The sequence below is a fragment of the Canis lupus genome, chromosome X (genome assembly GCF_048164855.1).
Source record: "Canis lupus baileyi chromosome X, mCanLup2.hap1, whole genome shotgun sequence".
NCBI lineage: Eukaryota > Metazoa > Chordata > Mammalia > Carnivora > Canidae > Canis > Canis lupus.
The window spans coordinates 102,056,786-102,070,040 of record NC_132876.1 but is presented as its reverse complement, the minus strand read 5'-3'; the positions used below and the strand labels follow the sequence as shown (position 1 = coordinate 102,070,040).

Below are 13,255 nucleotides of genomic sequence, written 5' to 3'. Positions count from 1 at the left end.
ATATATATATTATATATATATAATATATGTGTATATATGTATATAAAAATAAATGTGTGTATATATGTATATATTTATGTATATATAAAATGGAATATTATTCAGCCATTAAAAATATGAAATCTTGCCATTTGCAACGATGTGGATGGAGGTAGAGTGCATTATGCATTATGTTATCTTTTTGTCTCAGTCAAAGACAAATACCATATGATTTCACTTATATGCGCAATTTTAAGAAACAAAACAGATGAACCTAAGGGAAGGGAAGGAAAAGTAAAATAAGATAAAAACAGAGAGGGAGGCCAACCATAAGAGACTCTTAATGATAGAGAACTGAGGGTTGATGGAAAGAGGTGGGTGGGGGGTGGGCTAAATGGATAATGGGTATTAAGGAGGGCACTTGGGATGAGCACGGAGTGTTATATGTAAGTGATGAATCACTAAATTCTACTCCTGAAACCAATATTACATTATATGTTAACTAACTAGAATTTAAATAAAAAAATGAAAGAAGAAAAAGAAGAAAAATTGAGGATCTGAATGAAATCAGAGGGAAACACCCATCCTAGAATAGAAGGTGCCACCAGACAGAGCCCTATTGCTGTGGGTGGCTGGGAATGGCTTCCCCAGAATTCTGTCTCTAGTGTCTTAGGAAAATGAATACCTTGATCTGAGGTGGGCAGTGTCAGGTTAGCAGAAGAATCCACTCTCTGCTTGGAGTTTATACAAGGTCCCTGATTAAGACAGAATCCCCACCCCAGAAGACAGAAGACCCCACAGAGGCTCACTCCTGCTTTTAATGCTAGCAAGCTCTGTGCAGGGATTGCCTAAATAGTGCCCTCTGAATTTCCCCACTGGGGTCTCAGGAAGTTGAGGGCATTTGGACCCGGTTGTGCCCTCAGGGCTACAGAGAATGAAATCCCAGGCACTAACAGAAGTAAAGGTGAGGACTCCATCTGATTTCTCTGGGACCTCCCCACCCCAGCAGATGGGCACCACAGTGGCCTCTTTCTGTTCTCAGCTCTGGGCGGCCCTGGTATGCTTGCGATGAGGCTCTGGAACCCTTTCACTTCACCCTCTAGAAACTGGAGGTTTAGAGCTAATCTGGGGAGGATACCTGGGATCAGCCAGAAGTAATAATAATTAATTTAAAAAATTAAAAACCCTATGTCAGTTCCAAGGGAATCCCCCATGCACAGAACAATGTCAACCCCACAGAATCCCATCCCTTTGTCAGCTCTGGGAGAACCCAGGCAAAGTTGCCCAGAAGTGGTACACTGACAGCTGCTTTGGGGTCTCAGGGAAGTGAAGGCATTGCTCTGAGGGAAGTGGCATCACATAAACTGAGGGAGGAGCTCTGGGCTCTGCTTGGAGTTAAGGTAAAGATCCCGAGTTAGGTGTGATGTTACTATCCATCCCAGACTGGAGAAGTTCTGGAGAGTACCGCCCCTATTATCAGCCATGATAGAACCCAAGCAGGAATCTGATGTAGTGAACTCTGAGAAACTTCTAAATTTCCCAAGGGGACTAATGGGGGTGAGGTTGTCAGCTTCAGACCAGCAGAAGAATGGGTACCAGGTCCTAATGGGAAGAAAGGCAAGGACTTTGAGATGTGGGGCAACCACCCACTGCAGAACATAGGGGGCCTCACAGAGCACCCCCCACCACCAATGTCAGTCCTTGGAGGCCCCACTTGGTATGCACCCTGACTTCTGTCTCTGGTGTCTGAGGGAAGCAATAGCTTTGGCATTAGTGGGGCAGCATCAGGAAAGTCAAGCTCCAGGCCCTGCCTGGAATTAAGGTAAAAACCCAGAGTTATGGGGATCCCTAGGTGGCTCAGCTGTTTGGTGCCTGCCTTTGGCCCGGGGTGTGATCCTGGAGTCCTGGGATCGAGTCCCACATCAGGCTCCCCGCATGGAGTCTGCTTCTCCCTCTGCCTGCCTCTCTCTCTCTCTCTCTCTCTCTCTCTCTCTTTCTCTCTCTCTGTCTATCATGAATAAATAAATAAAATCTTTAAAAAAATGAGTTAGGTGTGAGAGGACCATCTAATCCAGATTAGAGGAGTTTCCAGTCAGTTCTACCCTGGCTATCATTCTCCAAGGAACCTAGACAGGAAATGTCTGACATATGGAAGTCAGACTACCTTCTAAAGTTCCCTGAGGGGAAGGAGGGGATGAAGTCATTGAAACAGGGTGTTAACTTCATACCAGCAGAGGGACTGGTTGTAGGCGGCAAAGGGAGTAAAGGTGAGAACTCTTGAGTGATGTCTGACGGCACCCTACTCCAGCACATAGGGGGCCTTGCAGTGCCCCGCCCATACTTTCTGTCTCAGAGGCTGCAGGTTAAATTGGATTAATGTAAGGCATCCTGACTTCTGTATCTGATGTCTCAGGGGCAGTGGATACTTGACAATGGGAGGAGGATGGTTGTTAGGGGACAGAGGGGCTCCCAGGCCTTGCCACCATATAGTGAGGACACTGAATGAGGTCTCAGGGAAACATTCACTCCCAACAAAGGGTGCCTCACAAAGGCCCCCCACTGTTGTCAGCCCTGGGAGGCATTGGGTAAGGATGTGTGGCTGAGGCAGTCCCTCACATTATCTTCAGGGAAGTCACAGGAAGATGAAGTCTTGTCTGAGACAGCAGCCTCATTGTCATTAAAAGGATGGAACCCAGAGTTTTCCAGTAGTCAATGTAAGGATCCTGAGTGGGGACTGAGGAGATCACCCACTTCATAACAGTGAAGGTCCCAGAGAATCCTATCCATGCCTCGAGGGTACCTGGAGCAGATATGTTAGACTGAGGCCTCAGGACTTTCATGGATTTTGGGGCTTTGCTCTGAGGGTCTTAGGTCAGCAGAGGGAAGAGTCCCCAGCCCTATCAAAACTGAAAGTGAGAGCCCTGAGGGAGGACTGAGACCTCTAATTACCCTAGAATGGAAAGGGTCACACAGAGCTCTGCCTATACTTTCTTCCCTGTGCGTTCCTGGACAGGTGTGGTAAGATGAAGTTCCCCTCAGTTCCTCCTCTGAGGTTTCAGAGTGATGAGGGCTTTGAAATGAGGGGTCAGCATCAGAAAAGTAGAGAATAGGGACTTTGGGTCCTGCCAAAAGTGATGATCCTTAATGTGAACTGAAATGCTCCCCTGACTCCGAGCAACTGCTCTAAGCGCAGTGAGCCCCAGGTGGATCTGTAGGCAGGAGCTAAGGCACACCCTAGTTACTTCCACAGGATCCTTAGGGCAGACGCAATCAGAGAATAGGAGCCTTGTGGGTTCCTAGAGCAGTGTCCTCAAGGAAATCTGGAGAGTTGGCCGTCAGTAAAGCCAAAGTTGTATTTCTCTGCTAAAGTGGCCAAATGGTCTTCTCCTCTCTCTTTCAAGTTACTGAGTCATCTGTCTGCCCATCTGCCTGCTGCCCTTGTCAAAAGTCACCATGCCGCGGGGTCAGAAGAGTAAGCTCCGTGCCTGTAAGAAGCGCCGCCAGGTTCGAGAAGAGCTGCAGGATCTGGTGGGTGCTCAGGCCACTGCAGCAGTGGGAGAAGTTTTCCACTCCCCTTCCTCTCTTTGTTTCAAGAGTTCACCTGCTGCTGGGTCATATAGCGTTTCCCAGGGTCCTCAGGGAGCCATATCCACCAGCACTACTGCTGCATCTGTTTCACACACAAGATCAAATGAAAGTGCTGACAACCAAGTGGAGGAAAGACCAAGATCCTCCCAGGCTCAGCCCACCGCTGAGCCGTTCCCCAGAGGCCCGCTAGATGAGAAGGTAGTTAAATTGGTGCATTACCTGCTGTACAAGTATCAAATGAAAGAGCTCATTAGTAAGGCAGGAATGCTGAGAAATGTAATTCAAATGTATAGGAATCACTTTCATGAGATCCTCAAGAGAGCCTCTGAGCACTTGGAGCTGGTTTTTGGCCTTGACTTGAAGGAAGTGGATCCCAACCGGCACATCTATGTCCTTGTGAACAAATTGGAACTAAGTTATGATGCAATGCTGAGTGATGATGAAGGGGTTCCCAAGACTGGCCTGTTGATGACTATTCTGGGTGTGATCTTCACAAAGGGCAACTGTGCCGCTGAGGAGCAAGTCTGGCAAGTATTGAATGTGATTGGGTTATATGCGGGGATGGAGCACTTCATTTTTGGGGAGCCCAGGAAGCTCATCACCGAGGATTTGGTGAAAGAAGAGTACCTGGAGTACAGGCAGGTGGCCAACAGTGATCCTCCACGCTATGAGTTCCTGTGGGGCCCCAGAGCCTATGCCGAAACCAGCAAGATGAAAGTCCTGGAGTTTTTAGCCAAGGTTCATTATACCGTCCCTAGTGCCTTCCCAGCCTGGTATGAAGAAGCTTTGCAAGATGAGGAAGAAAGAGCACAAGCTAGAGCTGCAGCCAGGGCTCACACTGCAGCCATGGCCAGTGCACGTGCCAGGGCCATGACCAGTGCACATTCTAAGGGCATAACCAATGAGCACTCCAGGGCCATGACCAATGTGCATTCCAGGGCCATAGCCAGTGTGCGCTCCAAGGCCACGCAGACAATTCCTCCCACCCCTAATAAAGTCTGAGCCCAACTTTTTACTTTGTTGTTAAAAAGAGAAGTCTATATTTTAAGGAGTCGAAGACCAGGGTGGGGCTAGAGAAAACACACTATATAATGATATTTGTGTTTCCTTTCTATGTGGTAACCTGGATAATGTTTTTAAATATTGTTACTCTTAATAGAAGATTTAAGTAGCTTCATAACCCAAATTTATGAATGATATTGCTCATTTATTTCTGTGAATGAGACTTAAAAGTAAGAGTTTTATTGTTTTGTAAAATTGGAAAACTTTATTAAGTATTACTAAGTAATTTGGAACAAGATAACATGGCAGTAGATGAGGCACTTCCTTGGAAGTATGAAAAAACTCAGTAGTGTAAGAATTGGGATCAAGAAATGGAGAAATAGATAAAAGATGATAGACTCCTGGTTTCATTGATCACTTTTAGTGTGTTTTGACACATATATATGATATATATATCATAATACACACACCTGGATATACTTAGTTTATTCAAGAATGTAGGGGAAATAATTATATTATAATAAATTCTACCTGTTTCTCAGTGGCTCATTTTTTTTTCTCCAACAATAATTGAGCATCGACTCTCTGCAAAGCTCTATGCTAGTACTGGGAAGGCTAAGAGGAACAAGAAATACCCCTGCTCATAGAATTTTAAAGTCTTAGAGAGAAGCTACAATGTAAGGAATATTGTGAGATACACTCTATGACAAGGACAAATCAAAAGGTGGCATGAGCACATAGAGAGGTTTTAGGTGTGAGCTGTCAGGTGTAAAGGCCCTGTGGCAAGGGGGTTTGAGACCTTGGGAAACTGCAAGTCCTTCAGGGTGAGGTAATTTTAATTAAGCTGCATGGTGGGTCAGATGAGTTTGTTTGAGTGGTGAGTAGGGGCCAAATCCTCAGATGATGTGTCTCAGATGGAGAAGCCTGAAATAGAAAAGTGTTTTTAGTACTTAAAGATCATAGATAAACCAAAGAGAAATCATCACCTGGGGCAGGAAATAGAAGAGGTCCTGTGCTTTTGTCCTAGCACAGAAAAATACTATACACAAAATATGCGATGTGTGCACGTCATACTGAAAGAGTGGCTGTGATACTCGCAGGAAGTAAGATGCTCATAGGTTACTGTGCTGGTGATCTTTGCCCTGGGATGAGAGAGGCATAGTCCATCCATTAAAAAGGCATTTTAATTAGGTTATCTGGAATGTAATTTGGTAAAATCTAAGCTACTATATTTGTGATGGAGGTGAAATAATTGCAAATAAAAGTGTTTTAGATGGAAGGGCAGGTGGAAGGCAGAGATAGAAATAGACTTTATTTTTTAAAAAAGATTTTATTTACTTATTCATGAGAGACACACAGAGAGAGGCAGAGACACAGGCAGAGGGAGAAGCAGGCTCCATGCAGGGAGCCCGACGTGGGACTCGATCCCGGGTCTCCAGGATCATGCCCTGGGCCGAAGACAGGCGCCAAACTTCTGAGCCACCCAGGGATCCCAGAAATAGACTTTAAAACAAATTTCAGGAGTTCTGAGCATCAAAGTGAGGAAGATTCCCCACACCCATAATAAATAACATATCTTCAAAAAAGTTAAATAGCAAGTAACTTAGTTTAACTTGCTGAGCATCATATTGGCTGATTTCTTGCACCAGGTCCTAGAGGGTTATAAATTCACTGGCATTCCCTGGACTAAAATATATATATATATATATATATATGGAGGATAGTAGGTTTTAGGGTGAAAATAATAGTAGTGGTAATAACTGGCATTTATACAAATCTAATACATGCCAGAAAGTGTGCCAGTGTCTTCCTTAAGTCAGATATTTTACCATTTGTATGTATAAGATATATGTAAGCCAAGAACAAGAGGACTACTTATCAAACCCACTTCATACATAAAGAACCTGAGGGGACAGCCCCGGTGGTGCAGCGGTTTAGCGCCGCCTGCAGCCTGGGGTGTGATCCTGGAGACCCAGGATCGAGTCCCGCATCGGGCTCCGTGCATGGAGCCTGCTTCTCCCTCTGCCTGTGTCTCTGCCTCTCTCTTCCCTCTCTCTGAATGAATAAATATATAAATCTTTAAAAAAAAACCTGAGGCTTTACATAACTGCAATTTTCATGAGTTCACCTGGCTTGTAAGTGACAGTGCTGGGACTAGAGCCCTGGTCTGAATTAGTCTAGAACACACACTGTTCCACTCCTCCCTGCCTGAGGCTGATTTCGTATCTCTTAATTCATTTCTCTGCTCACTTCTCCTCAATGTCTCTCAGGAAGTAAAAAGAAGGAAGCTGAAGCCAATTCACTAAATTCAGGTGTATTATTAAGGCAAAATGAGAATTAAACATCAGGTGGGGACGCTCTATGGGTTGCATTTGCCTGAAGTACACCCGCCCCTAACCATAGTTTATTTTTTGTTGTTTTTGGGTTTTTTGTTTTGTTGTTGTTGTTGTTGTTTGTTTGTTTTAGAGAGGGAAAGAAGGAAAGAGAGAGAGAGACTTAAGCAGCTTCAACTCCAGCATGGAGCCTGATGCAGGGCTCCATCTCACAACCCTGAGATTATGACCTGAGCAGAAATCAAGAGTTGGATACTTAACCAACTGAGCCACCCAGGCACCCCCACAAGGTTCTTTGAAAGCTGACTCTGCCCAGTGCTAGTACATGGGACCAGACCGGGCACTTTCCCAGTTACTTCACTATTGCCCTGCGTTTTCCCCAGTGTGTCCTGGTGTCCAAATCTGGATCCTGACCTGCAGTGCAGTTCTCCCCTGCTTCCTTTGATAAGACTGCACTCTGCTCCCAGTGGAAAAAAAGCCCAGAATCACTTTTCTTTACCCTAACTTAGAGCATTCTGATACACTGCAAATGCCTCCTGTCTGTCCCATCCCTGACCACGGAACCCCTTGGTAACAACAATCTGTTCTATGTGATTGTCTACTTTGGCAGTGACGTTCAGATGTTTGCTCATCTGATCTGGGCAATGCTATCACCTCTCAAAGTATTTTTCCAAATTGGCTTCTGAGCAAAATCTTATTTGGCATAGGATCTACTGATTCTTGAAAGACAGCCCTGAAATTAGAGAGGAGATTTTAGAAAGTGCATGAGAAATCTGGTGACTTATCTGAGACTGGCCACTGAATCCTTAAACTGATGAGTGAGCTTAACTAAGTGAAGAACCAAAGCCTCCCTCCTACATGGTAGGTGAGGAAGGCCAGGAAATCACTGTGTAGCAACCATAAGCACAGGCTGAATTCTAACAGACCTTATAGTCCTTCCAAGAGATTGTACTTATTCCATAACCACCATAACAAATTACCACACATTTAGCAGATTACAACAACACACATTTATTATCTCACATGTCCGTACGTGAGAAATCCAAGTTGCTTCTGTTGAATTCTCTCTTCTGGGTTTCACAAGACTCACGTCAAGCATTCAGGTGGCAGGTCTCTCATCATGAGTTCTGGGAAGTATCTCTTTCCAAGATCATCCAGGTTGTTGGCACGTCCAGTTCTTTGTGGTAATACTATTGAGGCCATGTTTTTTTGCTGACTGTCAGCTGGAGCTGACATTAGTTTCTCCAGGCCCCTCTCCAGTCCTGAGCCCATCTACTTTGAATCAGCAATAAAACACTGCATCCTTCTCACCCCTTTTTTATTAGTCATTTTCATAACCTTAGTACCTCTGCAAAGTGTAGCATAACAAATTCACAGGTTTCAGGGATAAGGCTACAGGTATCTTCGTGGAGCAATTATTCAGTCTACCACCAAGGTAGAAAATGCCTCCCTGCCAGACCTGCCAGCTTTGATAAGAAAAGAAAAACTAGCTGGCTATCATTTTCCTGACTCTTGTCTGTATCTGCTGCAGGGAAAACTCCTGGTTTTCAGTGTGCCCAAAGACACCTGTACAAGTGTTCAGTCATGTTCATCGTCAAGTGGTATGAATCAGAAACTCAAAAAGCTGTGGTTTTTAGCTATGCAGCAAAAGGAAGAAGAAAATTCTCAGTCTATTGAGACTATGGAGGTTATTGAAACAGTCAGTCAGTATAGGAAGGTGCTATAGAGTGAAGAAGGATGATGCCTCCCTGCTGAGATTTCCAGTGTCCTTTAGATAAATAGCGTGATCCTGTATTTGAACACCTGTCACACAGTAGGCTCTTAGAAAGATTTGAAGTGTTGCAAGGCAGTTTGGCCTTCTCAGAAACTTCTTCAAGGACAGAGGGCTTTTGTCATATAAATTCTAAGTGTTGCACTCTACTGATGACCTACTGCTTATCTGTTTTATAGAGAGACTCTAAGTGCTCTTCCACATCGCGTTTTGCTCTCCTTCCTGGGTGCATGGGACATACGATATTGGCAAATGCACTTGTATCAGAAAAGGTTTTGTGCCTACCCTCGCCACTGACATATGAACAGAAACAATGTCATCTGCAGACCAAGGTGTTTGAAAGTCAGTACGCCACTGCTATGCTTTCTGTTCAATGACCAGCAAACACACAGAGCCTGTGTTGAGATGTGGAATCATATGATAGTAGCAGCCCAGATCTGGGATCACTTGACAGCAGAGACATTGCCTACCCCTGTCAGATTTTATGTGCATGAGAAATAAACTTTTGTAGTGCTAAGTCATTGAAATTTCTGGTTTCTTCCATTACATTAGGCAGCAATTACTTCATCTGAATAACACACATCTACTTTTTCTATTGTTAGCCTTTCTTAAATATACTAATTACAAAAATAATAGTGCACATATTCCTGATGCTAAAGAAATTCAAAAAATATGGATAAATAAAAAAATTTCATTCCATATTTCATCCTCCAAAATTCAGCACTCCTTAGAAGTAACCACAATTTAAAAATGTTGTATATATTATTTTAAAATATAGTCTGGGCTTTTTCTTACATGGATGTACTAGAAAAATACAATTTGAAGGTTTTTTAAATATACTTGGATAATGTTGTACATATTGTTTTGCCTCTTGCCCTTCTCCCTAATAAAATGAATGCAGGATCTTTCTGTGAGAGCACATATCGATCCACTTAACTCTCAACTACTTCCAAAAATTCTAAAGTGCAGATGTGCCATAATTAATTTAATCAGTCTCCTCTTGTTGGATACGTGAGTTGTTTTCCCTTTGTTATTATAACTAACAGAAGTATTATTAACATTATTAAATACAAATTTTTGGGCAAATATGGATATTTTCTTATAGAAAAGACATAGAATTGAACATTGGGTTAAAGTTAAGTAGTGTGATGAATGCTAAGCTTTATGAGTATTGCTAATATTCTGTTTCAACAATGCTGTACCAATTTATGTTCTCACATGTATGTAAATATCCTAAACTCTCACAGGCATTTTAATTGATCAATTTTATATGCTGATCAATCTTTTGTGTCAAAATATATTCTCACTGTTATCTTATTTGGAATTTACATGTTTTCTAATTATGTTGTTCAAAAATAATTCTTTATTAATTAATTCCTCATCCACAGCAAGAATGAATTTTTGCAAGCTATCTTGATTACTGGGGTAACTGTGGGTATTTTAAAATGCTATGTCAATAGATTTTTTCCATTTAGTATAAGAAATAAGGATTTGGTCAGAATTACTAGGTCTCAGGTAATAGTCTAGACAGGATGCTGTCAGCTAGTGAAGAATATCAGGAGATCTGGAGGGTAAATAAATCTCTAGAGCTCATGAGAAAGATCACATACTAAATGAAACCCAGATACCCCAAGGAAGGCTGGCAGTCTGAGTTGTGAATTTAGAGCTCTCCATATAATGGATAGAGGACCAGAAGGAGAGAGCATGTGGAATCTTGGAGGGTCCTGGACAAGTTCTGGGAAAAAGCTTGGAATGTCTATGAATCATTATTACCAGCCTAAAGTTGTACAGCAATCTGAGTGGACAGATCTTCTCGATTAAAGAACCAGAGGCATACTTGATACCCCTCCCTGACTTAGAATATCCCCTGCCCATTGTCAGACAGCAAACAGCTAGCTCCCATGCATCACCCAGTGATATTAATGAATTTCGTGAAGCCTATATTTCTTCACTACTTTCACGGTTCCATACGTTCTTTCCAGTGTACCAGGGCTAAGAGCTGTCTTGAGGCCTGATGGAGAAGGCTATTTCTTCTGCATATAGCACCCTTCCAGTACTGAAGTTGAGGCTAGATCATAAAAAAATGATCTAGATGTTAACCCAACTTAGACTGCCCTGCCTTGTTTCCTGCATAGCAGGAATGTCCTATGGCTCTTTTTGCTGATGTATGTTGCCACCATATACTTTCTGGGGTGGAGGGCTGACTCCAGGTATATAACCATTTTTACAGAATGGATGGAGAGAATCATTGCAAATAGTGTGGTTCCTTGTTAAATGGAGTTGATGGTGATATGTAGTGTTTAAAGTGCTTCATTATGATAATAACTCTGGCTTGATAGAATTAAAAGATTTTGTATAAAAGATTCTCAATATTTTCACATGATCTGTAGTAAATATTATTCCCTTTCAATGAAAGGTGATGTTATTGGACCAGAGTGTCAATCTCAGGCAGCAGAGAGAAGGATCCCAGGCCTGAAGAGAAGTAAAGGGGAGGAGCAGGAGGAAAATCTGTAGGAAATGCCCACCAGAGAACAGACTGCCTCACACAGAGCCTTGCCCCTGCTGCCTGCCTTGGGAGCACCAGTTATAGTTGTTAAGCACAGGCACTGCTTTACTGCATCCTCTTGAGATTGGGGTTAAGGGTGGAATCATAGGGTAGGGTAAGGATTTGGCTTTGATCTAAGGCTAGCAACTTGGCTCAGCAGAAGGGGGAGTCCCAGTTCTGTCTAGGAATCAAGTTTAGAAATCTCAGTGAGGACTGAGGATATTTTCTCCTATAAAACAGAGGGACCAGCTTAGAACCCCAACCCTGCTGTCAGCCCTGGCAGACCCTATGCAGGGTTCTCAGAAATTTGCTTCCCTTTACCTCTGCCTCTGGTGTCTCAGAGTAGTGAAGGCTTTGTTATGAGTGCAGGGGAGTCAGGTCAGCAGATGGAAGAGGAGCCCTGGCCCTGCCAGGAGGTAAGGTAAAGACCCTGAGTGATGTTTGAGGGGACACCCACCACAGATTGAAGGGTATCCCACAGAGTACCAACTCTGTTTTCAGCCCTGGTAGACCCAGGCAGGGACCACCTGATTTAGCACCTCTAAATTCTCCCTGTGGATTTCTGTCTGCTGAGAGTTTTAGACCATGGTATTGACCTCGGGCAAGCAGAGGGAAGAGGCCCAAGCCCTAACAGAAGTAAAGGCAGGAACTCTGAGTGAAATCTAAAGAAATAACCCACAGCAGAACAGATGAATCTCCACAGAGCACCCCTCTGCTGTCAGTACAGGTAGGCCCCAGGAAGGTTGGCTGAATGGGAGAATTGGACATTGGTCAACACTTGGTAAGTGTACCACAAGCTGAAGTGTTCCTGTTTATTTAAAATCATTTATTTTTAAAAATAGTGAAAGGGAATAAAGGGGAAAGGAGAGAAAATGAGTGGGAAATATCAGAGAGGAAGACAGAACATGAGAGACTCCTAACTCTGGGAAACGAACAAGCGGTGGTGGAAAGGGAGGTGGGCGGGGGGTGGGGGTGACTGAGTGATGGGCACTGAAGGGGGCACTTGATGGGATGAGTACTGGGTGTTATGCTATATGTTGGCAAATTGAACTCCAATAAAAAAATTTAAAAAGGGAAAAATCATTTATTTTTAAGCAAACTTATAAATTAAAAGTAGTTTTATATTTACAGAAAAGTTGCAGGTAGTACAGAGTTCCCTTATGCCTGGCACTCATTCTCCCCTATTGTTAATATCTTACATTGATATATTTGTCACAACTAATGAACCAGTATCTACATATTATTATTAACTGGAGTCCATACTTGATTCAGATTTCCTTTATTTTTTTCCCTAATTTTTTTTTTTTCTGGACCAAGATCCTATCCATGATATCATATTGCATTTAGTCATCATTTTTCCTAGGCTCCTTTAGGTGGTGACAGATTGTCATTTTCCTTATTTTTTTTTATGACCTTGACAGTTCTGGGAAGGTATTTTGTACTGTCCCTCAAGTGGGATGTGTTTGATGTTTTTCTCACTATTAGTCTGGCACTATGGGTTCTTGGAAGGAAGGCCTCAGGAGTAAGGTGCTATTTTCATTACATTCTATCAAGGGCCCATTCCATAAACATGACTTAACTGATGATTATCACCTTGATCAGCTACTCAGGTAGAATTTGCCAAGTTTCTCTACTCTAAAGTTACTCTTTCTCCCTCCTTGCATTACAGTACTCTTTGGAAAAAAGTCTCAGTGCTCAGCCTACACTTAAGGAATGGGTAGTTGTGCTCCATCTCCTTGAGGGTAGAGTAGCTACATAAATTATTTGGAATTATTCTATACATGCAATTTGTCTATTATCTCAGATTTATTTATTCATTCAGTCATTTATAGCAGCATGGATTCATAGATATTTATTTTATATTTAGATCATAAGCCAGTATTAGGTTATTTATTTTCCTGCTCAGATTATTCCATTATGACTAGAATCTTGTTCCTTCTAAGCCATCTCAGAAGATAGATCTTGGAAAGTGTCTGTATACTAGCTCATGTATGAACATATTTTTATAATTATTTTTATATTTGTCCATCTGTACCT

General features: G+C 42.8%; 1 protein-coding gene across 1 annotated transcript; it reads left to right on the top strand.

Annotated features, from left to right (window-relative positions):
* The first annotated feature begins 2,553 nt into the window (after positions 1-2,553).
* On the top strand, positions 2,554-4,582 carry LOC140627542 (melanoma-associated antigen B10). Its single transcript, XM_072815926.1, has 2 exons — positions 2,554-2,693; positions 3,381-4,582. The coding sequence occupies exon 2, from the start codon at positions 3,433-3,435 to the stop codon at positions 4,567-4,569; it is 1,137 nt and encodes a 378-aa protein (XP_072672027.1). The 5' UTR covers positions 2,554-2,693; positions 3,381-3,432; the 3' UTR covers positions 4,570-4,582.
* The last annotated feature ends 8,673 nt before the right edge of the window (positions 4,583-13,255 follow it).